At 40.5% G+C, this 27,751-nt stretch overlaps 1 protein-coding gene across 2 annotated transcripts in view; it reads right to left on the bottom strand.

Moving 5' to 3' along the window:
- ATP9B (ATPase phospholipid transporting 9B (putative)) overlaps positions 1 to 27,751 on the bottom strand; it is a 167,961-nt gene that overhangs the window by 11,818 nt on the left and 128,392 nt on the right. For both annotated transcript variants that reach the window (XM_040585542.1, XM_040585541.1), the window contains exons 14-21: positions 22,838 to 22,950; positions 18,938 to 19,186; positions 9,012 to 9,173; positions 7,498 to 7,590; positions 6,246 to 6,329; positions 5,530 to 5,700; positions 2,634 to 2,732; positions 30 to 119 (exon numbers count right to left, since the gene is read on the bottom strand). In XM_040585542.1, the coding sequence (XP_040441476.1) occupies positions 30 to 119; positions 2,634 to 2,732; positions 5,530 to 5,700; positions 6,246 to 6,329; positions 7,498 to 7,590; positions 9,012 to 9,173; positions 18,938 to 19,186; positions 22,838 to 22,950 (1,061 nt within the window). The remainder of the gene's footprint in view (positions 1 to 29; positions 120 to 2,633; positions 2,733 to 5,529; positions 5,701 to 6,245; positions 6,330 to 7,497; positions 7,591 to 9,011; positions 9,174 to 18,937; positions 19,187 to 22,837; positions 22,951 to 27,751) is intronic.

Genomic DNA, 27,751 nt, shown 5'->3' on the forward strand with positions numbered 1-27,751 from the left:
ATGTATTTTGACAGAAATTAAGCTCTTACCTCAAGCGAGTCCCCAGATATCACCAAGGCACAGTCGTGCTTCCTCCTGAAGGCATTTAGTTCTAAGTGAGCCTCTCCTCGAGTGGCAACCTTCGATAAAAAACACTCACTTAAAAGATTTTGTTATATTCTTAAAAAAAAAACCAAACCCCCTACCTGAACGGATGCTTTGAGAATCCATATGCAGCAGGTCTTCAGCAAGTGCTCTGCCCCAGTGCAAGCCCAATGCCCACGTATACAACTATGAGCCTTGATTCTTACGGAGTGAAAATGTAATCCTCAAACAAGGGAAATCTATGTAGTCAACTTAACTGGTTCCTTACCAAAGTAGACCAGGGCTAAAAAAATTAATGAATTAATTACAATCAAATATCTTTAGTTCAAGCTGACCTGAGTCTTGTCATCCCGGCATGGCCAGAGAAAAAACCCAGACAAAACCCGCAAGCAAACTCCAAAACTTTTATTAATTAACCTGTATGTTCTTAGAATAATGTAAAATTTTGATATTAATAGTTCCTTCAGTTTGGGTAAGTAGACACAGAATTCAAAAACGCTCACTAGTACTAATCCTTTTGGATATTGCTGAGTACGCAAGCAGGATCAAGTGGCACAGTACAAAAGAACTACCTCTTAGATATTTTTTTTATTTACATAATTATTGTTTCAGAAAAACCCAGCCATGAAATGCAATAAATGGTCAAAGGTTAACAAATGGATTTTGGAAGGTTTTGACTAGAACATAGAGCACGAAAACTTTAAATTTAAATTTAAAAACTAGATTTTGAGCAGACTGGCAGGTTTGTTTGTGGTATGGTTTTTTTTACCCCCAATAAAAGATCAATGTCTTTCAGAGCTTTCACGCAAGATGAACTTCCAAGCACAGAATAAAACACAAACTCTGATTACACTTATAGTTTTGGTTCTGCCAGTACTTCAGTTGAATACCTTTTAAAATATTATGAGTCTTGATTACAGTGAACATGAAGTTTTGTCTTTGCTCCACTACCACTCAGAATCAGATGCAGCCCAAAGACCTCTCTCCCCCTAGATGGGCTCCACTACACATAAAATATGAGTTACATTAAAAAACACCCGCCAACAGAAAAACCCAGGCACATGCCCAATGTTCAGAATTTTTCCCCTCCTTTCCCACAATTAAACGTGTAAAGAGAAAGCTCCCTGTCAGCCAACTGTTTGGAACCCCAGATGCATTGGCCCATTATAATCTTCCTGCATTACAGAGATTAAGAGACGTCAGCCCATGGCGCACGCTGATGAGCAGTAATTGCCCTCTCTATCTTTCACCTAATTTGTAAACACCTCTAGAACAATATATCAATTTCATTACAAAATGAAGAAGCTGAGACTTCTAAGAATAAAAAGGAAGAGTATTAAAGCCAAAATACATCTTTTTGGGAAGCCAACGTAGTAAATAATTTGTTATTTATTAATTTATAACTAAAATAGAAGTGGTAAGTAAAAGTGCTTGTTATTTTCTTACCTTAATCCAGTAGTTATTTCTTTGTACCAAATATAGCCACACAAATAATTCTGTACAAATCCATTTTCTAACCAATTTTAAACTTTGCGCACTCTAAGTTAAAACAGTTTTATGCTGATCTCTTATTACTAGTTGAGGTAATGAAAATAAAAATCTCAGTCAACTAAACAGATTTTGTTCAGGAAGACAATTTGTGCTGTTACAACATGGAAAGGTCAACAAAAATTGATCTGAAGTTTTATCAGAAGCATTAATAATTTAATTGCAAATAGTAGTCTGCAGGGCCTAATTTGCCATTCTGATGCTTCAGAAGAAACTACATTTACATGTAAATTATATTCATATAATTATTTCTGTAGGTGCAAGTGGTTCATTTAGAACAAACACAGACATATTATGTCTGATCACACAGCATCAATCAGCCTCTGGAAAATCTATTTTTGTTTGGCTTCAGTAGAGTTGATGCTATGCAAATATAATCAAAATGTATACAAAAAGATACTCAGTTTACCTTTCTAACAATTATCTTAAACAGTTTGCTAATAAAATGCAAAAATATATATAATGATATATAAAATAATTCAAATTTTGTCACACAGATTTGCATTACAGCTATATAGAGGACGTTGGCATCACAGTTTAACTCAGGATTAATATTGCTTGAGTCTAAAAACTTCTATTAATGAAAGTGCTAGAAGCAGTAAGAGCCACATTCAGACAGCCTGCGTTCCTGGATGCTCTTTCCCACGTCTCAGCACCTCACACAGACCCCTCTCCGTCATTACTGAGAGGTTCCTTACTATGCCTGTTCTGTAAATGAAGGGCATGAAACGCGTGTTGAAACCTGGGTCACCCCAGCGTGGCTACAAACATTTCTGTAGCGTATCAACAAACGCAGAAACAAGCACCCTTAAACAGATGCAATGCTCTGTAATTCTATGCCCGTGAAGAACAGTCAAAGGACTACTCTTTTGACCATGACTATGACCCTCAGTACAATAACCCATCAATTTTCAACCAGCAGCCAACTACTAATCAAATAAAGCAACATTATTATTAGCTGTCCTTTGATGAACCAATAAAAAAGTTGGAACTATACTTACAGGTCTGAAAATGTGGATATCTTGAGTCCTAGACACTAAGTGAGAACTTTTTGCAATGCAAGTTGCTGTCTCCAGTTTATCTCCTGTTAACATCCATATCTGCAAAATAACGTAAAAGTTTACTGCACTGGACATTAACGTGTCTGTTCTCCCAACCTCAATTACATGTCCCTCCAACCTCTTTCTGGTACTTTTTGGGATTAGATTACTAGAGAAAATACACTGATACGTGCACTTTTAACTAAAAGTAATGAGCAGTTTTTACTGCAAAACCCCTCAAAGCAGAAAAGAATTGTCTTTACTTCAGGCAGCTGGATTCCCCTTCCCTTCTCAGAAGGGCTCGATTTACATGGAAGACAAGGTGAAGCTCTGGGGAAACCCACCGGCACAGCCGAACAGCAGGGAAAGCCTAACAGCCTGTCCCCACGGCCCTGACGCTACCTTGAGCAACGCAGTGAGGGCGCAGGCAACGGCAAGAGAGAACACGTGTCAGCAAAGCGACGCGACCCAGCAGCCTGCCACGCTAGTGAAGGCCTGTCAGAAAGCAGCGGGCAAGTAACGGGCAGCAGATCCTGCAGGAAGGGCTACAGGGGGACCCTGCCCGCATGGAACTGGGATGGAGGCGTGACAGTTCCAGCAACAAGGCTGAGGATCCATCCATTCTTCCCTCAGCCCCTAAACACCAAGGCAGCTGAAGGACATCGGGATGAAATGCCATCAGCCCTAGACCAAACGGAACCGACCACACAGGAAGAATTACTTAAGCTGCAAGAGTTATTCCAGGATATTTATGATATTTACTAAGTTGCAAGTTACAATTTCATTAAATGGTAAGCCTCTGTCTCCCTCTTTTCCTGTACATCTCAGGTAAGATCCTTTACATCAGTGTCCATGTGGGTCCATGAGTGGACAAGGCTCATGTTTTCTCATCATATCTCACTGAGTAATCTATCATTTTATCTACAGCTACTATTGTATTTCAGCCTCCTATGTTGGTTGTAATTAAAGCCAGAATAGTTTTAATGCTCTGAAATCCTAGAAATAATCATTAAACCCCCCACAAAAATATAAACCAAATAAAACCTCCAAAAAACAACCAGACCACCTAAAAATTGTCACACTGTTCTATACTTCGTTGTAGCAGGACATACCTAACAGTCAGAAGTGACCACACACAGAAAAAATATCAAGAGCAAATGTGAAAATACATATTAGTACTTCATATATAGTAAGTACTTCGCAGTAGTCACACTGTACTAAAAAGAAATTTGATGTCATCATAAGGCTTTAACCCATACACATATTTTTTCTAATTGTGCACACCACTGACTTACCAATTAATTCACCTGAAAGCCTTTGGGGAACAGGGGTTAATTAAAAACAGAGTAACAAAACAACAGACATGGGAAGCAGCCTCTAGGGATTCCCTAGTCCACCTTCCCTTGCTCAAAGCAGGGTGGGCTACAGCAGGCTGCTTAGGACCACATCGAGACAGTTTTGAACATCTCCACGGATGGCGACTCTGCAAGCTCTCTGGGAGACTTGCTCCAGTGTTTGAACACACCCACAGTGAAAATCTGCTTCTTATGTTCAAGTGGAACTTCCTTTATTTCAGTTTGCATCCATTGCCTCTTGTGCTCTCACTGGTCACAGCTGAGAAGACCCTGGGGCCCTGCCCTCTCTGCACCCTCCCTCCAGGTATTTATTGCCATTAATAAGATCCTGCTGAACTTCACCCTTTCTTCACTACTGTGGGCGGCCGCCAACTTTCAAATCCCTGACCAATTCCTCCTTGTTTGTTAGTTTGAAGACTGGTAAAGCATCTCTCCTTGTTGACTCCTCAATCACCTGTGTCAGGAGATTATTGTCATTGCACCCCAAAATCCTCCTGGTTTGCTTGTGCCCCCCCGTGTCGCCCTTCCAGCAGATGTCAGGGTGGTTGAAATCCAGCACAAAGACCAGCACGTGCAAATGTGCTTCTTCCCCTTGTCTGAAGGCGGCCGCCTCTACTGCTTGACCAGGCAGTCTGTGGCAGACCCTCGCCATGATGCTGTCCACATTGGTCTGCCCGCTAATTCTAACCCACAAGTTCTCAGCTGGCTCAGCATCTGTCCCCAGGCAGGGCTCCTGGCATTCACGTTCCTCCCTCACGGAAAGGGAGACCTCCCATGCTTGCTGCAAAGCAAAATAACTTGTCCTCCTTCTCTGGCTAATCCCCCTGTATCTGATTCATTTTAACAAAACAAAGTCAACACCACCTTTTCTGTGCAGAATCTGACACTCTGCTTCAAGCAGAATTTATACAACCTTGCCCACCCCCCTCAGATATTGCTCATATCTTCACTCCAAGCCCTCTCCCCAACAGATGTCTTGCTTCTACATGGGTGACTGACAGCTGCCCAGCACTGCCTGCCCGCGAGCAACCCACAGCACGAACTCCTGCACAAAGCTTGGGACGCTGTCCCTGCAGCATGACCCGAACCAGCTCCAAGGGCAGCTCCACACCCTGGTTCAAACAACTCACCTCCTGGTCTCTGCCGAGACTCCTCCTGCGTGCAGAGCCTGAAGACTTCGGTACTGTACGGATCTGCGCCACACTCACCTGGTGTCAGCTAGGACAGCATGCTGCCAGCCGCTGGGGACGAACGACCGGGAGCCAGACACGTACACCTGGCTGTCTCCCTACACAGTGAACTTAAGATCAACGAAGCCTGCAGCAGCGCAGGGATCTCCACACAGTGTCCCGCTCAGTGCCACTAGCTGACGCCCGGAACGCGCTAGAGCCTGGCACATTTCCTACTTTGAATGAAGCTGCATATAGACAAGTGTAATTCATGTCTTGTTGAAAGAAGTTAATAAACAATAACCAGTTATGGAAGCAGCATGCATTTAGTACCTTTATTCCAGCATTTCTTAGCATCTCCAGAGTCGGTCTAACGTCTGCTTGCAGCTGATCTTCTACTCCAGTGAGGCACAGCAATTCCATTTCTCGCTCCAAACTCTCTACAACAGCAGCAACCTTCAGGTTTCTATCATGTATGCTTAACTTTGCCTGGTTGTAGCGGCTCTGTTTGCACAAACACAAAACTACTTAAGAGTTTGCTACGACTCATTAAGTATACATTCAGTCTACCAATCAGTTATAATCTGGATTCATTAGGCTACATGTTTGTCTTTAAGTATCTTTAATGAAGAACAAGATTAAAAGAGCAAGCTTTACTTTCCACCCAAGGTTACACACGCCCCTTCTGACAAACGCCCTCAAGAGAACGCCTTCTGAAGGGCTACCAAGAACCAGACACCGCAGCACTCAAGCAGCTCTGCCCTGCCTGTTGCGAACAAGCAGACTCTTTGGGTCACGCTGAAGCTCCAGGGCCAGCCTCACACCAGCTTCTGGGGACACTGTCCAGTCACCTGGAGCAGCAAGGCAGCACGGCTGCGAACAAGCACAAATGATGACAGAATCTTTCCTAGATTCTGTGCCAGACCTCAGCTATTGGTATTTTAAACACAAATCATCTTCTCTGCCACCTTAACAGAATAAAAAACAGAGGAATGTTCCCCCTGAAGTAACTAAATATGGTGAAGCACAAGATCGCTGTCCCTTCATACCTCAAAGTCTTGATACTGTTCTTCAGTCAGTGATTTCTTGGCCACAACCAGCGTACGCAGTCCTTCCCGTGCCATATTGCCACACTACATGGACCAAACCACAGAACAGTTATGCAAATATTTAACTGTATGCACACGTTTTACACCATGTGCTGACAGGGGACATCTCTGCCATTACTTCTGTGGTTTCTTTAGACTCTTAGATTAGTTGGGAGAAGCCACAAACAGAATAAAAAGGAACTACACGTCAGGTCCCCCAAACGAAGCAGGATGCTATTGGTAAGCCATTAGATTTCCTCTTCTAGCTTACATAAAATCTCTTTCAGGTTGATGCTTTAAAATAAAACAAAACTATTTTTGAGGCATGTAACAGAACTGCATTTTCTTTTTCCACTGAACATACCTCGTAGCAGAAAAATATCTACACATTAAAAAAAGCCATGGAATAGCATGTCTTAATGAAAAACAAGGCTGTCCAGTGCAAAACACTTATTGATTTGACCTCATAAAGCTAAATAAATTAAACAAGTATCTTACAATTAATTGTGCATCATTATCGCCAAAAGTAATTTTTATGACATTTTGCTAGGTCTTGAGGGAGTTTAATTTATTCATGTCCCTGAATAAATCAAACTGCCCTGCAGCAGATATTGATTCATATTGCCAATACCATTATGAACATACATGGTGTAATCATTGTATTAACATATTGTCTGTATGTAGGGTCAAAATAAGATGATTGCCAGTACCGACTAGAGCCACACAGTGAAAAATACTAATCAGCTTTGAAATTCAGTCACTAGCTATTTTATATTAAGTTTAATAAATATGGCAAAAACCCCTATTTCCATTTGGCTGCAACCCTTATTCAACATCACAATTCATCATCATACCTCACTGCAGAATTTGATAAAACAAGGGCATTCCAGGTTAAATAGGTTTATAGGAGAAAACTTCTCAGTAGTCATTAGGTTTTATCTGAAAGGTCAGTGAAAACCAACTTTCCTTGCTTTAAGCAGGACCGTGTTCTGCTATGACTACCGCCTTCGCTTTTCCTGTAGGTTATTCAAGAACTGGAAATGTTTCTAATCCCTTAAAATCCATTCAGGATATATCTAACAACTTCAAAACCTATTACGCATTGGCACAGGTTCTCCTTTAAACCTATTCCAATAATATCTGGTGTTTTGATTTTGAATTTTTAGTTCTTACAGAATTTTAATTTTTTTTAAATTTTCATTTTGTTTCTTACCTCTTCTTCTAGCCAATCATTGTACTGTACAATAGTGGACATTGCAACATCTGCACCCTTCATATAGAATGTAATTTCTCCTGAAGATTCATCCTAAGGTTTTACAAAAGAAATAGAGGAAAAAAAAATCTGTTTATACAGTCAAAACCGTTACCTACCAATAACCTAATTGGCTTCTGAAGTAGCCAATGATTTATCATTTATAAAATGTGAAGTACCCTGCCAAAAGGTGGGTAAGTTTCATTCGTTGATGTTACTACTTGCAATGAAATCTCTCATTCCATCAAGATGCGTATTACCTACTTTCTCATATAAGAGGATCAGTTCTAACTGAAATCGATGTAACAGACCCTCAGCATCCCTAAACTGCCCATCTACATTTTAACACACCCCCTCTAACTACTATTTTGTTTCTTTGGTCACACATACTATCTAACCCACAATGGAAAGTTTACTCTGTATCTTTGAAATACCCAAGTAATTAAAAATTCACAAGTAACTTAGCGTAAATGCTTCTTACAGATGTTTTAATGATGAAACATTGGTTGCACATTCAGAGAATTCACACGCAGGCAAATGTAATCCATACTGGGAATTTCTGAGGTATGGTCTGTCGCAGAAGATGGGTCAGTGTGATGTGCAACTTTCTTAAAGAACCTCTGGGCGCACAAGTGTTACACAAGCAGGCTCTCGCGGCCAGCCTCACCTAAGACGCAACCACAGCACCCTCGCGGATGGCTGACAGCATGCCTGGCTTGTCATCGTGGGCAAACAAAACACGGGATGATTTCCCACCTATTTAACTGGGACTTGGCACTGACCCAATCATCCATCAGCACCGGCTGAGGCCGCTCTCCTACAGGGTCTGATTTTAGGTAGGGAGAAGATAGGATGCAGTGTGGATGGCTTAACATTTGCAGGGGTTTAAACCTCCCTTTGAGCATAGTGGTGTGGCTTGTCTGAGGTTTTCATGATCACGACTATGCTCCCAACCGGGCACCTAGGAGACAACTAAGCACGTGCCTTGTAAATCTCAGACCCTGTGGGTTGTCTGTGTATGCACACCAGTTCCGACAGTAGCACTGAAAAGCAGCAGCAACAGTACAGAAAGACGCCAGCTACTACTGTAAGACATTTCAGCCATTAATTTATCCCTCGAGGAGGCAACATATTTTGTATGAAGGAAACAAAGGGAAAATTACAACCAAAGTCTTAAAGGCGATTCACAGCATCACAGATGCTACACATAAAGTACTGAAATGAACATCTTCCCATGTTAAGAGAAGAGTTTCTCCTTTACAAAGCTCTCTGCAACACCAGGTCAGCCTGATTTTTCTACAACTGCTTGCCTAGTATTTCATGTGCACCTCTGTCAAAGGTGCATTTTCCATTTGAAAATCTTGTGAAACACATACCCCAAAGGATCACGTTTCTATTAAGCTTTATAAAAAAAAAATCCAGTCAAAATATTTTGTGAGAAATAGAAACCAACACCCAGAATATCCCCAAATTACCCTAACTATGATCCCCATGCGCTTGCTCTCAGAAGTGAAGGGAAAGATCTGCAGAATATAGTACGTCAGAATGTGTCCGCCGGGGGTCTTCAGCTGCATTGACGTCAAATCTCTGTTAACCAGAGTAAGACCCACGCTCTCTGTCCACTGCACCAGAGCCACCTAAAGAAAAAAAGAAAGAGACACACACTTTAGTGTGAAACATCTATTATACTCTCACATAAACCAGGCTAAAGCCAAACAACTGTTGCCTGGGTAAAAGTATTAACTCTTCCAAGAATCTAGGAAAAAAACATGTGAGCAGCAGTAGAGTGAGTACCAAATCTTAATACATCAAATGAGTAAATTCAGAAGCTTCAGAAAGCTTACTGAAATTCTTATGAAGAATATAAAAATTTATTTGAACTCGTTCCTGCAAGTGAGGTATTTAGAATGTATTGTTCAGAAGTAACAGTACTAATAAAAAAAACCCCAAACATATATTCAATTATACTTAAAGGATAACCAGCAGAAATTACACAAACCCAGAATACGATTTCTGTACCAACAACACTGCTAAGTAAAAGATTTTGGAAGTATTTCCATAGAAAACATTTCATTAGATCTACAATTCCATGCAAGTTGAGACACTGTAATATGTAGTAAACAGATAAGCAAAGGATCTTATTTTTAGCTTACTTTGTTCACTTGCAGCATTTTATTTGGTTTCAACAATAACATGAGTTCTTAGCATCAGATGAGATGGAAACCAAGTTCACAATTCTGCATCCCACAAATGTGCCTATGAAAGCCCCTTGTACAAACCCAGAAATGCTGCATCACACAATAATCACTGTTAACTACCACTCAGTGGCATCTTAAACGCATACATTAGAGATTTGCCTTTTTTTAAAAAATTTTGTTGCTTTAAAGTGCATGATGTCTAGCTTCTACTTTCTTCTATGTTATGCTTTAAATAACACACTAGGTATTTTTCTATCACCACCCCTGTGTGGTTTATTCCTTCAAAAAATTAATACTTCAGGAAAACTGCTTTACTGTTACTTTACATACAAGCCATATTCCGTATCTGAACAGGAAATTTCGGATTAAAAAAATAAAATAATTCCCCTCCTCAGTTCTGTTTTTATTTTTCCAAATGATAATCATTTGGAAACCAGATTCTTAAGTGACTAGAAAGGTAATTATATTGAAGTTCATATGATTTTCATGGAACCTGCCTCTGCTCTTAATCTCAAGTAAGATGGAAAAAATAAAAATCAAGCAGTCTGATACAAGACATGCAAGTACTAAAATCCTTAGATAAGTTCAACTGACATGGTGACTAACGCTCACAATGAATTCCACCCAAGGCAAGTAAATCACTGTAGCTTCTACAAAAATTTAAAATTGGGGAAAAAAATATATTTGTGCGAATCCCGAAGAAACCCTAGTAGTGCCATCTGTGTAGGCATCACCAAACAAATACAGTGAGATGCAGTTACAGAAGAGAAAAGAACACACTCTTAAAAGCACCATTTTAAAAATCTTGAAAATCACAGGAAGTCTTTTTAGAAACTTTTCTTCTTCAATAAAAGTACTATACAAGCTGTAAATGATCCAATACTCCCAAGGTTAATTTTCAATTTTCACAGTGAAAGGTTACTATTACTTCTGACCTGTAAATTGCATCTTTCTACTAACACCCTATCATCTGATTTGCGTCCCTTTGCAGCTAGAACTTAAATGTTCCATATTTGGTGAGTCACATTGTTTATTATTTCATTTATGCTTGGCTTCACCTACCATTTGCATTAGCATTCTGCAGCACAGTCATTTTGGATTCTTATACCTGGCCTGCGTTTTGGTGGGTTTTTTTTTAACTTTTAAACTGATCAGTGCCTACACAACAGCAGAAACAGTCAATAAGGCTCAAGAGGCAAACAGATGCCCCAGAGCAACTGAACAGACTCGTGAGCGAGGCATTACATTTGCCTCTCGTTACTCAGAACAAAGTCAGAGCAGCCAGACCTTAACAGCATCCCCATAACACAGCCAGACCTACCCACCAAACACCTGAGGCTTTTAGAATATACAAATTAAAGAAAAATACAACAGCAAACAATAAAATGTATGTCACAAACAGCATTAAAATCGAAATTATCAATCTTAACAAATAAATACACACTGAATGGTTGGCTACACAGGGCTTGGGGAGAGGCTTCCTGGGTAACTCTCCCCTCCTGAGGTTTCCCCTGTACGAGCACCGTCCCTGCAGCACCTTGCTGACACCCTACCTCAGAACAGGGCGGCGATCTGCCGTGCCCACACCAAAACCCCAGGGAAGTGCAGTGGCCGTGGCCTCTGGAGAGCCTGACACATGGATGGAGTCAGATATGGCAATCAGAGGTGGGACAGGCACAAAAGTCTCGCTGGTGATGCTACCATTTTGCTTTAAAAATAATCCGTTCTAATGGTAAAATTTATTTGCTGATAACCATTAATTTCTTTGTGCACACAGATGAAATGCATGAAGTTTCCTGAATCCAGGGGAGGGACGTCTCTGAGCATCCTGTGGATCCTCCTGGCCTACCACCCAGCTCCCCGCGCGGCAGAAGGACCGCGGTGGGCACAGGGCCCTCCTGCTGCTGCAGCACCCGCTGCCCGCCCGGCGTTCCTGGGGGGAGCGCTGGCAGGGGCTGAGAGCTGCCGCGGTTCCCGGCTTGCCCGCTGTCCTCCTCGCCGGCAGCGACCCTAAGGGTGAAGGCAGCCACCCACCCCTCGGTGGCAGGGCCAAAGGAGCAACTTCCACATCAGCAGCGAAGCAAGGACGCATGTTATGGAACAGGAAGGCAACAGATGTGGCAAAAGCTGCCATGAAACACCTCATTTAGTGCCTCTTACCCCAGTTACTTCAGATGTCCCCAGCCTCTCTCAGCCCAGGCCACCCCCCTCGGACCTGCACAGCTCACAGCCCTGGCACCCAGCTCTGCCCCTGCCACAGGCTCCCACACTCAGCCCCAGAGACCCCGCCGGGACACCCTCAGCTCCAGCAGCAGCCGTGTCACCCACCACGCAGCCTCCAGCAGCACCAGCTTGGGCACTGGGAGCAGCTTCTCCAGGCAGGTGGAGCATGGCAGCGCTCCATACCAATCCCACATTTTGGGGACATAATCACCCTGTTTGTTTAGAAATGTTCATTTATGGAACTACATCAGAGTAAAATTTTGTTCCATTTATGGAACAAAATAAATATCTTGGGTAGTTTCTAGAAAGTTCCATAAAGTATATGACATTGTTAAGTGACAATGATGCAGTTACCTATTTCAGCTGTCACAGAACCCAAGTCCATGACAGTCAGGAAAATGAACAGTTAAGGACTTTGCAAATCCTGTATCAAGAACAGGAAAAACCCTAAACCGCTATTCCTGCTGTGGATTCAGAACTACATATTTAATTAGAACATGAGACTGAATTTAACCTAAAATAAATACTAATCAACAGTTTTAAAAAAAATTTAGAAAAAAACTGATAGGCCACAAAACCCTTGGTATATTTAATTTTATTGTTAAATAATTACATTCTAAACGATTTTTTTTCCAACTATGGTGCCAACATTTTTTTTAAGGGAAAAAATCTCTTCTACAGTAAGTTCTATTAGCCTATGACTCCCATTTAATAACCCCAATGAAAATAATTATGCGGCAGAAAACGCTACAAATATCTATGTACAAAAGTCAATAGTCAAAATTAATTAGACATGCAAGATGAAACAGATCGTCCATAGCAAGCAGTTAGAGGAACGGCCATATCTTTAGCTACTTTCAGCTCTGAGGATGACGAGCCAAGGGCCTGCCTGCCCCTCGCCTCACAGGGCTGCTGCTCTGGGAGCGGCGGGGAGGGCGGAGGGCTGTGGGCCACCGGCACCGCGGGGCTGCTCCTCACGCAGCTCAGCGCCCGGCCCCGAACCCTCCCGACCCTCCCCCGGGAGCCGAGTAACTTACACAAGGGAGGGCACTCTCACTCTCTCTCAGATTTGGTCCACTTACGGAACAAAACAAATACCTTGGGTAGTTTCTAGAAAGTTTCTCAGATTAACATCTTCCTCCGCTTCCCCTGGGCCGACATGAAACACCACTCACCACCCAGCCTGCCTCTCCAACTTTCAGTCTGGGGAACTGCAACACCAAGTCCCTTTGCTCTGTGGAAAACATCACCACCTCTAGTCACCTGTCACCTCAGCAGCATGAGGGCACAAAGAAGTCCCAGTTAAATAAAACCTGATGTGGTCACTTGAAAAAAAACCAAACCAACCAACTCGCCTTGCCTCTGGGCACACAGGGGTTATAAATCCAAAAAGTGAGGTATCTGAAGCACCCTGCCGAATCCTGAAGATCTTCAGTTACTGGATCCGTCCTGAAAGGCTGTTACTGCTTGGCAGAAGACCAAAAAAAATGCCCTAAGGCTGTTCTTGCTTGCTTTAGATACTACATCAGTCAGGACTGGAACATACAAACCATCATCACACCCTTTCAATTCTAGGCTGTTTAGAACTTAGGTGGTCTGCGGAACCTAACCCACTAATTTTGTTGTGTTTTTTTATAATAAGAATATTTTGAGAGAGAAAGCAGAACTGGGAAAAAAACCCAACCTGAACAACCAACAATGCACCTCACTCTTAGCTTGGGTAAAATGGAACGAGAAATTGGATATTCACTTGACTCAAACACAAATTTTATCAACCAAGAATGAACAGCATTGTGTTACTATGAACCAGCACGCAAAGCCCTATTTAGGCTGAAGCTGCCATGTCCCTGTGTGCCCCCTCCTCCCCAGGGCCTTACCCCGCTGCGTGCAAGGCCACCAAACCACGCGTGAGCTGCGATGGAGGAACAGCTCCAGGAAGCCTCCGAGGATGCTGCTGCTTTCACCCAGCTCTCATGCTTGGTCCCGGAAGAGCTTGTGCTGCGCTGAGGCTGCGCTGCGGCTGCATGTGGCCACAGACCCCCAGCTCCCACCCTCGGACCTGCCACGTGGCCACAAACTTTCCTTTTGGTTCCCAGACCACGGCTAACACTGGTTACTGACTCGGGACCTGATCCTCACTTAAGGGTTTGGCTTCTTGGCTTGAATTCAGATGTGCCTCACCACCACAGCCCTGTACAACAATCCGTACTTGACTGTCTCTGGTTTCCATCATGGGACGTGCTCATTTCACCTTGCTTGGCTATCGTGGGGCTGCGCACCTCATCTTGGGGGCCACCGCCTGTAGCAGCTTGGCTACCATGCCCAGCTTCTGGCACCTCTTGCCTTGTGGGCCACTGCTGCTTCTGAGCAGAAACATCTAACTGCTCGATATTACCAAGTGTTGCTCAGAACAGTTTATGACCAACTAATTGTCACTTTCAACAGACAATATTCCCTTTGGAACCAACGCCAGTTTAAGACAAAGACCCACTGCCTTGCGGCTGGTGCTGGCAGCTCTCCACACCATCCAGCAGCCTGGGAGCTCCCCCAGTTGTGTGACAGCCTTTCTGGAGCCATGCAACGAACCTGACCCACTTAAACTGAAAAACATGCCATAAAAATAAAGGTCTGATGGTTTGGGCATATATGAGGGAGCGATTGGTAGGGTGAGAAAGGAGGACTAGGGATGGACATTTTGTAAGCTAGTTTTGCTGCCTAGAGGAATTTCATGTAAGCAACCTTCATTTGCTTCAGAGTATTTAAGAGCATCTTCACTTCAGACAACAGGATCCACTTGCAAAATAATGTTGCCTTGTATACGCAGAGGTTACATGCGTGGTAATTTGAAGTTAAGGCCACTGGTTTGGGAACAGAGAAGAAGCAGTGACACTTCTTTTTCCCACTGCCTGAGTGTTCCCAACACTTTCCGTTTGGATTGTTCAACAACTCACGCGTGTTTCCAATCAGCACTGGCGCGTTAATATTTATAAACAATGATTTGATAACTACATTTGCAGGTCCATCCCTCTTTGTTGAGAAGCTTCATAATTATAATAAAATTATTAACTTAAAAATACAGCTTGATCATGTGAAAAAACTGCCGATCAATATTCAAGACAAGCTATGGAGTAGTTATTCTTTGTGGGTCTCGAAGGTCATGAAAGTGATGGTTTTATGCTACTGAGTGATTTGCTTTTCACAATACATTGACAAAACAACACAATTAGTCTTGCTTCAATAAGTACACACAATAAAATGAATTAAACAATACAACATGTCTCATACATTACAGCTTCACTTTTGTAAACACAAAAGCGGCTTCACTAAGGGCATATCATTTCCCTGTCTGTTTTTAAATGACTGGCTTTGTATCCTTGTAATTAATTTTAGCAACTCTGTTGTCTCTGGACAGAAACGTTGGAATTAAATAACTGACCACACTGTAAGGCTGTATTTAAATATTCAAAATCCTGGAATTAGAAATGCTTGAGAATATAACAGTGCAGGACAAAGCATAACCAATAAATGGCTGGTTTATGAGATTAAGCAGTCATTAAAAATCATGACTTATCAACCTTTTCTGACCAAGGGGAGCAAAGGTCTTTAAAGGCTCCTGTTCATAGCATGCCCCTGAACTGCTTCGCTCCGTGACCTCTGAACTCCACTGCTTTACCTATTTAGCTTATATCCTTTTATGACTGTTCATTACATTAAGGTAGCTGGCTCTCTGCAGATGAGCCGAAGCCACCCCTACAATGGCTAAGTAGGAGCGGTTCCCATTTTTTTCAGTGAGTTGTCAGTGGATGGTTATTGTTTGCTATGCTACAGCTGTAGAGGACAAGTGACAGACAAATGAAACTTTCCACTCTTTCAGAGAAAATGAAATATTGATCACTTATCATAAGAAACAAAGAGCCTGGCATAAGCAGGGCTTACATTATGAATACAAAATCAGTTACTTATCTTGGGTTACTCTAACAACAGATAAATACATCTTTTATGATGAATGTACCTACTTCTAAATGTGCATACCTTGTTATGGTTATATTTTATCTGTATATGGATGCACACAGACACACAAAGATGTAAAGAATTCCAAATGAATTCCTCAAGTCAATTCATGAAGTGTACAGTGTGTCAGCGTATTACTGAACCGCTTCTTACACCTTCCTACATGGAAGAATAGTTCATACTTACACACTGTTCTCTGCTGCACGCTACGGTGGTATCATGCAATATTATATAATGCAACAGACACTGTGCAAACAACATCATCTTTCGAAAGACTGCAATCAAGCCAGATCCATAAACAAAATCTAAGAGAACAGAGTTGTAATGTTGAGAAAGTACAATGCATAAAACTGGTTAAGTCTATTAAATGATAATGTTGCTTATTAACCAAATATGTTGTGATAGGTCAGTGCTGAGGTTAAACAGAAAACATCAATTGAACCATTTCCCTAAATAAAGCTCCAGGGTGCAATATTCAAAGCACTTTATTCAATAAAAAATGCTTTTAAAATGGTACTTTGGTGATTGGGAAACATTGGCATCATCCGTCAACCTAACTGCAGGAAAGTTCAATAAGCTAAATAATGAACCATTTACATTATTTTCCTTAGGCTCCAGTGATTTGCAAACATTGCATCAATAGAACTCTTTAAAAAATTATGATAAAGGCCTGCTAGTCTTTCAACTCTTAGGCTTTTTGCTGTCATGCTGCAATTTTTATGCTGTTTAAATGTTCTTTGTAGCTTCATCTTTTTATAAGACTCCATTTAGCACCAATTTCTCATTATATTAAAGCATATTTGTTCAATATGATGTTATTAGTGTTTCAAGCATTATCTTCAAGAAAGGAAAAGGAAATTTAGTGCTGTCTGTTCTAAAATGTAAGTTTTTCATTTCACTGTCAAATTGCTTGAATCTGTGAGTCAAGATGTTTAAAAAAAAACATAATTAAAAGGATACCTGTGCTTTCTCTCCCTTGAAGCACCAACCGTTTCTTTTTTGCCAATTTCCTCTTCTGCTTCCCTTTCCACCCCTTCCAGATCTGTCCTATCAGCACTTTATCAACTTTACTCTTTCCAAGGTCAAATCCCCTACTGTCTTCCCAGGGCACCAACTGCATAATCCTCAAGTCTTACAGCTGTTTCCGTCAGCAAACATGGGGGGAAAGCTGGTCTTTATGATAATATTTTCAGGTTCCAAACAACTGAATGAATACACAAAACCCCACAGGGAGAGAAGAGCAAGTGGGAGAAACCCCCTCACATAGTCTCTCTCAATTGCACGTCTCTCCACCTGATTTATAGTAATAACTCTGGCTGTCAAAGCAGAATCTTTGCTTAATCCATAGTTGTCATCATATCTTCATAGGCAGATACTCGCTCATGCAGTCTTCCATTATATCAGTAATACCTCACCGGCTCGTTACACTGATCTCTTTAGCAAATATGAATACATGCACATATGAAAATCAGTACACATGTGCACAGCACAAGTCAAACGTCATACAACTACACTAACAAACTGTTATTTCCAGTGTTTGACTGCATAAACAAGTGCACTTCCAGCATCCTTGATTCCTAATGCAGGCCACTCCACACCATGTACCACTGCATACAGCATCATGGACTATTAATTTTAACCAAAGAGCAGCATCTTAAGTCCTGCCTAAAGTTTATTTCTAAAAAAAAAAAACATTCTGACTGCCACTTTCTAATCACTGAGAACCAGATTATGAACTGTGTTTATAGCATCTGAAATATATGTAATGCCTGCTGGTTCGGGCCTGCATGAAGACAGACTTGATTTTATTTCTTGCATTCCTAAAAACACTTGCTATAGACCTGTTTGTTACTTTTAGCAATTACAGCTTGCTGTTGGAATTGCTGAAGGTTTTGTTAGTATTACATATGGTGATACATTAGACATGCAAACCAAATGTGTATTAGTAACAGGCCATGCTGTGGCAAGATGAGGTTTCTGGAAGAAATACTACCTTGTACCAGATCAACTTGTATAGCTAGAGAAATACACAGGGTTTCAGATACACACTCCCTTTTGATTACAACTCAGGTACCTTGGCTACACCACTAACAGTCCACCCCAGCTTCAGACACTACTAGGGTTCCTTTAAAACAAAGATTCCCCTCAACCTGCTCACTTTCAGAGGCAAACTAACCTCAAAATACTCTATTTCTTTATTTTACTATATCAAGTACATACATGTTTTTATAAAGTTATTTTTTATGCTTACTGTGCAGTATCTTGGAACTTGAGCTTTGCCCCTTTCTTCTAGTATCTTTTTAGACTGAATTTTAGGCAATCAATTTAAGCCCCCAAACAGGATTATTTGGAACAATAGCTCAAAACCACTGAAAGCAATGGGATTTGTTTAAAATGTGGATTTCAATGGAAGTCAAATGCATGTTTTTATTAAAAAGGGGTTTTCAATGTGTTACACTTGATGCAGTTTTGACTAAACCATGAAGATGATGAAGCTGCCTCAGGTTTGATGCTCAAAAGCTTTTTTACAGGAGTATTTGAGGTGGTGTTTTTTTTCTCCTTCCTGTTAAGAATCTATACATTCGACTAACTTGTAGTGTCTCTAGCTACTGTACCTGTCTACCCATCACTCAGCAGCTTCATACTCCCTTCTGCATGTATATGCTATGATTCATACAGGGATTAATGTTTTGAGAATACACCTAATAACTTTAATTGCAATACTCAACACAGTATTGATCCCAAAGCACTGACTTCACAGACCTTTTAGTCAAATAATTGAAAACACGTTTATGTAACAAAGAAACACCAGACCTTTCCTACAGCTGTAGAGGAAATAAAAACAGATTACTGTTAATTCTAGAAAAATCCCAGGCCAAAACACTCTTCTTTCGCATTTCTACCCTTTTTAACTTAGTTTACCCTGTTCTTTATCAGATATGAATATTTTTTCACCCTTGCATACTAACCTCATCGGGGCTGGAAGCCTGGTAAGTTCGATTTTCATCACTGAAGTCCTGATCCACCTCTGCATACTCAGTTTCTGCAGACACGCCAGCCCGGGACTCATACACTGGCGTCACGTTGTGGCACAGCGCAATGGCCTTCACCGCTTCATGTATCCGACTGCTGACGCTCTTGCGGACTTTGGGCGCAGCCGACTGCGCTTTCCTGGATGGTGTTGAACTCGTACTGTTCCCACTGTTTTGAGAGTGCACCTTTAAGACCCAACACAATGAATAGTAAATCAGAATTCAATAATAGAAACAAAACAGGAATACTAATATATATATCCAATTGTTCCCCTTACAAAGGTTGATAAATGATAAGGATAGTAACCATTTATTTATGTAACCTACTGTCAACCTCTTCAGATTGTGATTCATAAAACCTCTCATCTACTTTTATGTAGAACTGGTATGTAATCGTGGGTTCATCACCTCGCATTTGTAGCTGAATTTCAGTAATGGAGCCTGCAGACAGTTTAAAAATGTGAAATGAGAGCAAGGATGTGGTAAAAGGGGTGAACAGGCTGACCAGAGCTCTCTGCAGAACCCCATGCTTCCTTCACTTCAGCATGCCTTTTTGAGTGATCCATCACCATAGTCCTTCAATGTCCTTTACATCCTATGAACTGTTTTTTTCAAAAGTATTTAAGCCAGCGACCAATTGCATGAGTTCAGAAACACCTAAAAAAAATTGCAACAGTGGTGTTTTGTTGCAGTTCTAAAGAACTCTTTGTCACTTGTATATATTCAGAGATTGCAAACTCCAATGCTGTTAAACTGAAAAAAAGCCCTCCCACCTTTTCTTTTAAATCTTCACCTAAATCTCTGTATTTTAAAGACCACCGCAAGGGCAATGAACAAAAGAACAAAAGTAAGTGTTGTTTTTAAGTATAAACGTTAGAAGGCATTGAAATACAAACACTGCTGATTTATAACCGACACAATTTCTATATTATTTGTGAACTAATGAAGTTTGTATGTGTTTTCTGCAGGCCGAAATTTGTTGTCCTTACAAGACTGCAATAATCTAATAAAATAATCATGCAATATAATAGTTTGACACACATTTGAAGATCACATCGCTGCTGCATAAACATGAAACTAGCTATTTTAAGTTATCCTTCAGAAAAGCAGATGACTGAATTTTTTAAGAAAAAGTTCTGTATGTTCATAATTACTTGAAAATAAGCGGGTTTGTCATTCTGGTTTTTTTGGGGGGTTATTTTTTGTTTGTTTGTTTTGAGGTTTACTGTTTTTTTGGTTTGGGGGTTTTGTTTGGTTTTGGTTTTGTTTTTTTGAAGTCAGCACATTAAATATATCAGCAGTACTACCAAAGGCTCTTCTGTTCACTCCAGGGTAACTCAGAAAACCTCTTCAGAAACCACGCTTTTTTCCTCCTGACTGCAATCTGCTGAACCGTGAACATTCTGCCCATCAAATTACAGTGTTGTCTAATAAAGGGTTTAACTTTCTGCTCATCTGGCACTGCTTTTCAGCTACTGCTTTAAACCTCTGCATTTGCATTCTGCTAACACTGATGCCATTACAGCCGCAAATAAATTAAGCTGATTTACTCCTTCTGAATTATGTTATGTTTATTGATGCTTGTATAATTTAATTTCACACAAATTCCATTAAAGATTATGCCCTCTATCACAAAATGCTTCCAGTGGGGAAATATAATCAGGTTATAATAGATCTGTGTGTTACATTAAGATGACAATAGTCTAGTAGGTCCACTGTAATAATAAAACAGAACACAAACAAGGGATAAAATCAATGTCACGCAAGAACCACTGCCTAGCTAACTGGCAGCTTCTATTATCATAGATTAAATAAAAACCTCACCATACTTTTTCAGACTGAAACAACTGTTTAGTAGTTGCTTGTTTTGTTACCAAGGCTCCTTCATTTTTCTGTTTCAAAGTGTTGTTACCAACACACACATCATTAAAGCATTACTTAAACATCAAGTAGTGGTATATAAAGCTAAAAAAAAAAAAGTTCAAAGAAAGTTATCTAATAACAGCAAACCTAGATTTGGGAAATCTTTACCCACAATTGAGGGGAAAAATAAAGCTTCCCCCACACTTCTTACTACTTTTAAAAATTTCAGTGCCAAATATGTTACAGCTATTAAAAACATAATTAACAAAGGGTACCACTCATTAAATTTTACAGCAAACTAGTAAAAGCTTTAAGCAAATAAGAATTCCAGAAATCATGCAATTCTCTTCAGATAGCATATTTAACAGCAAAACATGAACCCTGTGTTACTGAGCACACCTCCTCTGGAACGGGGTGCTCAGCCTCCCAGTGCAGCCCAACCCAGCCCTGCCAGCTCAGGACTGACAGTTAATGTTAGTTATTTATTGCTACAGTTGTCATGGTGAAGACCCAAACAACTTGTTACAACAAAACTAACTTTGGGTGACTTTTATAAACATATTCAGGTAGCAATTACCCCCAGTAACCCATTGTGAACCGAATCTGGACCGCCAACCTTTAGGTAAGAGAGCTCCAGAACTCATTTCCAAGGCACATTTGTGCATCTTAGTTACTATTCACGGCTATACCTACTAAGAATTAAGCCAAAATAGATTTATCCAAGGAAAAAGAATTCAAGAAGTGGATTTGTTCATCTGTTTAGATGTGAAATAATACAGAAATTGAAGTTGCAGGCTAAAACCTTTCAGCATACATTGCTTGCTTACTGCTTTCCCTCCTGCTGTTCTTCCCAAAAGCCACATAATATTAACAGAGTCCAGTGTGGTGTCAGATGGCTACTTAGTCATTTTTATTTTAAGCAAATGAGAAGGAAGCTATAGTTCAAAACACAGCACAACTAAAGATTCAAATCGGTTGTTGATCCTACAATCCTTTTAGAAGAGAAAATGGGGACACAGACAAGAAGGTCAGTCTACAAACTTAATTGGGTCAGCCAGTGACGTCTGTGTCTCCAAGTTAACCATGAAAAAGAGCTTCTATACAAAGTTTCTTATCATACTTTACGCAACATATGGAAATATTAGTTAACCTATCATTTATTTCCTCTTCTGTCAGTTTTAACTCTTTTTTGCTTCAAAGAATAGAAATAAAGTAGAAAAATCCTTCTTTACCTCAAAGTGGAATCAGGTGCTTAAACATGTTTGCAGAAAGCACCCAATTACTTTACATACATGGGAGATGCAACAATGCTGGCAGAATTCCACCTTCCCCCTTCATCCCACAGCTGATCCACAAGCGGCCGGGCAGCCACAAGCTGCTCGCACACTCCGGAGCCTGAGGACTCACAGCAGCACTTTGCTCTCAAGCAATACGGAGCTCTCCACTTTCTGCCCTGCCCTGTTTTTTAACGCTGTTTGTAGTCTTTTTCTTTTAAAACACATTTTCTAGATATGATCTTATAAATTTAATTTTCACAACTGTATTTTTACTTTTTGGTTATAGCAATTAATGCAGCTTTTCAATGTCTATTCTTGATGAATGTCTTCAAAGATTTAATTACCGTTCGTCTTATTCTGGACACTTGTAATTTGTAGTCTCAGTAACGAGTAGTTTACTCTTAGATGATTTGGCAGGAGAAAGACTGCACTGCACAGACAGGTTAACACAGATTTCTACTAGTGGGGAATAGAAAAGTAAAGTCCTTTAAGAGGGTATTACAAGGAACTTCAGAATCAGGAAAGAACTAGGTACTGTCTCCCATTTTTCCCTTTCATCATATCTGTTAAGAGATACCTACCAATGAAAGAACTTTCATAGCACCTCAAATTTCTAGACATAATCACTAACAACAACGCTTCAATGCTGTTAAAAACCTCTCAATATTAAAGGCAAATAATTTATGAAATGAGATACCTGTGAATAGGAGTTTATAATATGAATCTGTATTTCATCCATGGTGTCTGTTCCATAGGACACAGTGCCTAGGTGGAGGCGCTTAAATACCATCTCATTCTGTGTAAGTGTTCCTGTAATAAAGAAGAAGGGCATCATAGAGCGGCAAAAAACACCATGAGAAGCCAACAGAACAGCTCAAAATCTTTCTTTTGGAAAGAAGGACTGAATCATGAGTTAGCATCACTTCAGTTAATTAAAGGAATGTTTGTGGAGAAAGATCAGGGTTAATCATACTGGAAGGAAATCACTGATTCCACCGTCAAGCTGATTCTGCCAACACAACTGAATAAACAATCTTGGGGGAAAAAAAAGGCAAAACCTTTTCTCTCCATATGGAAGACAGAAAGCACAGAAATGCAGTATCTGGATGGACCTGACTCTCAAAAAGCCAGTGCAAGGGTTTGCACCATGTATCAGGAAGCCTAAAGCAATAAACCAACCAAAACCATAAAACCAACCCCCCCAAAAAGCATACAGGCATCTCATACTTCGTGTATGAAGGCAGACACCCTGGCGAGCAGGCACATTACCTGAAGTCATTAAGACCTAACATCGCTTCCATATTTGACAGATTTAGCCTCCGACTGGAATGAGCCGGAATGAACGGAATCAGTGTTTTCAAAGCCCTCTCACGTCACGTTCGTAAGAAACTACAGGGTGTCAGTCACAGGCTGACGCTCGCCCACCTCTGCCACCCAGTCCCAGCCTCTGCTTTGGAAAAGCTCTAATTGAGGGCTGGGGGCTTCAGCCTTCCACGGTGGGGCATGTCGGGCAAGAGGAGTCGTGGCTGCCACGGCCAGCTCACAGAAGATTGTTCTGGTGATGGCCCTTCCTGAAACTTTCCTCCTATGGTTACTCAGCCAAAGTGAAATTAATACAGTATAATGCTATTCTTCTATTCAACCACATGGTTTTGGGTCATTAAAATACATAAATCTGATGGGAAAAAAAAAAAAGCATGACATGATGCCAAAATTACATTATTTAAACTTCTACAGTATTTTAAATATGGAAAATTATCAATAAATAACAATTGCAGAATAAAATATTTTATTTCATTTTCTTTATCTAGACTACTTTTATATCACGCCTTTGTCCCAGTACGCCAGAATACACAGCAGAGCCACAGGAAGAGAGAAGACAAAGCGTGACATACGCTATAATTGCTACCTGGAAAACACTGTTTGGCCCGAAAGCATTGAGCTTATCATCGAGCAGGGCCAGGACCACTAGTGATCTTCAAAGAGTCGGGGGGGCTGCAGAAGTCTCATGTATTCCTCAGTTATACTTGAGATGGCTGCCACTCCTGCTCCGGTAATACCCTACAGTGACACTTAGCTCAGCTGCTGCAGCACCACCCTGTGCTACCCAGTGCTACCCAGCCACATCTGCCTATGTTACCAGCACCAGCTGATCACTCCAAATTCCCCCTCTACCCTTAAAAAAAAAAAAAAAGGACATTTCCTACTTGCTTTTCCTTACACGTTTTGAGGATTTTTCTTTCTATATTTGATTTTTTAAAAATATTTAAAATAACGTTTATGTGAAATGCGTAATTTCTCCACAAAATATCCACATTACCCAGAATTCACAGGAGAAATAGAATAGTCCCGAGGCTGGAAAAACAGCTCAGGAATACAAAGTTCCTGATCTCTAGAATTAGCAAGACCGAAATTTTTGGTTACTTTATACAAGGGGTAAGAAGATGATTTTGTTTTTACAGTAAGCATAAACCCATGGGAAATTACTTTGTCTGCCTTTAGAAGCTGTACTTTCATTAAGAGATTTTGTTAAATTTCTTGATTAAATTTTTTACTGCAATTATAGACTAGAAAATGCCAATCTCCAGTTTGCACAAGAAACACGAAAGTTTCCACTAACAAACATGAGACTACAATCTACACTTCTAAAAAAACCCAAACAAAACCCCAAACTAAACCCCACCCACTTTGTTCAATAATGTTTATTGCAAGAAATTTCCAAGTAATTCTGCATCACCTTCCTTACTTTCCAGGCATGCTAATATCTCCTCAGTGCCCTTGGCTTTGCCAAGCCTTTGAATTAAAATAAACACTCCCTAGGAGCTGTGAAACTAAATGCTACTCAAAACTTGAGACAGCAGGCAACTGTCAAACCTGCTTCCCACTAGTCCTGTAATTGCTGCTGGGGAAAACTGAGCAGGGAACAAAATTAGCCCTATGGTTATTATATGGAAAGATTATTTCTTCTGACACCATTAAATCAGTCCAACTCCAAATCATGCTTGGCGAGGGAAAGGTAGATAGGTGGAAAATCTGTGTGTTCCCCACCTCCCCCAACTCCTTCTCAGCAAGCAGAGAAGAAAAGCTTCTGAGCAGAGAAGTATGGATTTTCTCTCTCGCAACAATCAGAAGCCAGGGAAGGAGGTTTAGGAAAAATGGACAAGGAAAAAGAATCAGCTTGTGAGGACACGGAAATAAACATTCCAATAAACCTGATTCAATACTTGCATCTTAACACATTACTTACATGAGCCTTTGTAACAGCTACGGTAATAGGAAACACCTATGATACATGAAAAGAGGCTGTGAAAACACCTGTACCTGCTACACAAAATTGTAATAAAATAAAAGGAAAAAAGAAAAGAAACAACAGTTACAGTCTGCTCATGCTTCTTAAGGCTGGCGTAAGGCTTTCAACAGCCATGACAAACCTGAATGTTATTAGACAAACACGGGTACCTGCATTTATGAAAGTGCTCCCAAAAAATTCTGCAAAAAATAAAAAAAAAATACACCTTTTTCAGCCATCCACGTGGAAGTTTTGTCACGTGGACAAATTAAGAATTTACTTCTAAATTATGCTAATGAATGAAACACCAAAATGGGACAGACACATTCCCAGCAGCTTGTTCCAAATGTTACACGGTGCCAATCAGTCATGTCACTGCTTTAGCAGCAGTTCTGGTTTAAATGTTCGTCTTCTAATTGAAGACTAATACACCTTGACAGAAGAATACCTCTTTCATTTTATGTCCCAAAATGCAAACCTTTCAAATATGTAGTGGTGGATTTTCTATATATAACCCACTTTAGGAACGACAAAGCTGAGCTCTGAGCTCTCCAGCCTGCTCAAGGTGGGAAGTACTGAGGAACGGGGAAAGAGCTTTCCATTTTTAATAATGCTTTTTCAAGACCTACGTATCAGTTCCGCGCTTTGAGGACATTGCTAATGTGAAGATTTATTAGCAAAAAGAAGCTTATTTTAGAAAAGCTTCCAGAAAGTATGCTAGTGGGTATACAATCTACTACTACTATTATCCATTCTTAAACTTTGCTCTGGAACACAGGTACCACAAAGGAAAATATCCTGACAAAAAGTTAGTATACAATTGCTGAAGAAAAATTTAGTATGTTCTTTAATGAAGTCAAGAGCCTTCCCCCCCTACCACCCCCCTCCACCCCTACAATTGTATCATTAAACACAGAGTAAAGCAGGCAAAGAGGAAATTAATTTCTAAGGAAAAAGTCCTGAAGGCATCATTCCCTGGGTGGTAACAGATGTGATTCACAACAGAGCAGTAGAGCTTTTTTTTTTTACTTTGTTTTTGAGAAGCAGATGCAGATCTTTCTGATCCTGTATTACTAGATGGCAATGTGGACCAATCCCAACAACCCCAAATGGCCACAACAAAAAAGCAAGAAAACATGTACAGCAGAACAATTAATAACTTTGTGAGAATTCAAGAGGGTGAGTAGCTTTTCACAAAGTACAAGCACTTCTAAGCTATTTGCTTGAACGGATAAAAAAAGTCAGTGTAAATGTGAACATTTCTATGGAAACTTCAAGGGAGATCGGGCTCAGCGCTCTTGATAATTAGACTGTTGTAACAATCTGAAGATGCAAATTCTATGAATCCTGGAAAAAATATGACATGGTACAGAATGTAAAAAGAAAATGGAAAAAGTCATGGTAAACACATGTCTAGGTATGTCTGGTCGCTCAGCTGTTCCACTTCTGAACAGGCCATAAACAACACCACCACAAAACCTCAAAGCAAACCAACCCCAGTACAACCCATTAAGAATGAGGGCAAAGATGAAGAGAGCTGAGATGTGTTTATTCTTTCCTGGGCAGAAGGTAACAGCAGAGGTAACACAGGAATAGCAGTAGCTGTTTCCTCTGTGCCTTCTGCCTCCCCCTGGAATGCTGACCACATCCAAGAGCAATATCCACGCTCACTGCATACCCGGTCTATTTTCAGTGGATGGAAGGCCAACAGAAGCCACAGAGTAAGGATTCCTGTGACCGATCTGCTTTGAGTGCATGCTTGGAAGCTTCTTGTGGTGTCTCTCCATGAAAACTTCCCATTCCTAGTCTGCTCTACTCATCCTGCAACCTCAGTGTACCAAAAATCAGAGGCAGGGGAAGTGTAAGGGCGAGAGCGTGACCATATATCCACCAAAGTGACATGAGGAGACGTTATTCCATCAGCATGAGTTTTTAACTACTCTTTCCCCGTCGTAGCTTATGTTGAACAGATAAAGATTCAATTACAGTATATCTTAAAAGATTATTTTTCAGAATGAATTACTGAAATTCACTACTGTAACAGTATATTACATCATACACATTTAATGACAAATATATATACTAACCTTTAACCCATATATACTAACCCATATATACTAACTAACCCATATATACTAACCTTTAACACAAGGCTTTCCCAGAAAAATCAAGAATCCCATTTCTCTATGCATCTGTTCAACTATTATATCTGTTAAGTATCTCATTTGGTCCAAACACCCGCTAAAATGTTAATTACAGAACTTAAATACAAGTGTATGCATTAGCAAATACCCACGCTCGGAAGCCTGCGTTTGTTTTAGC

The sequence above is a fragment of the Falco naumanni genome, chromosome 3 (assembly GCF_017639655.2).
Source record: "Falco naumanni isolate bFalNau1 chromosome 3, bFalNau1.pat, whole genome shotgun sequence".
Classification (NCBI taxonomy): Eukaryota; Metazoa; Chordata; class Aves; order Falconiformes; family Falconidae; genus Falco; species Falco naumanni.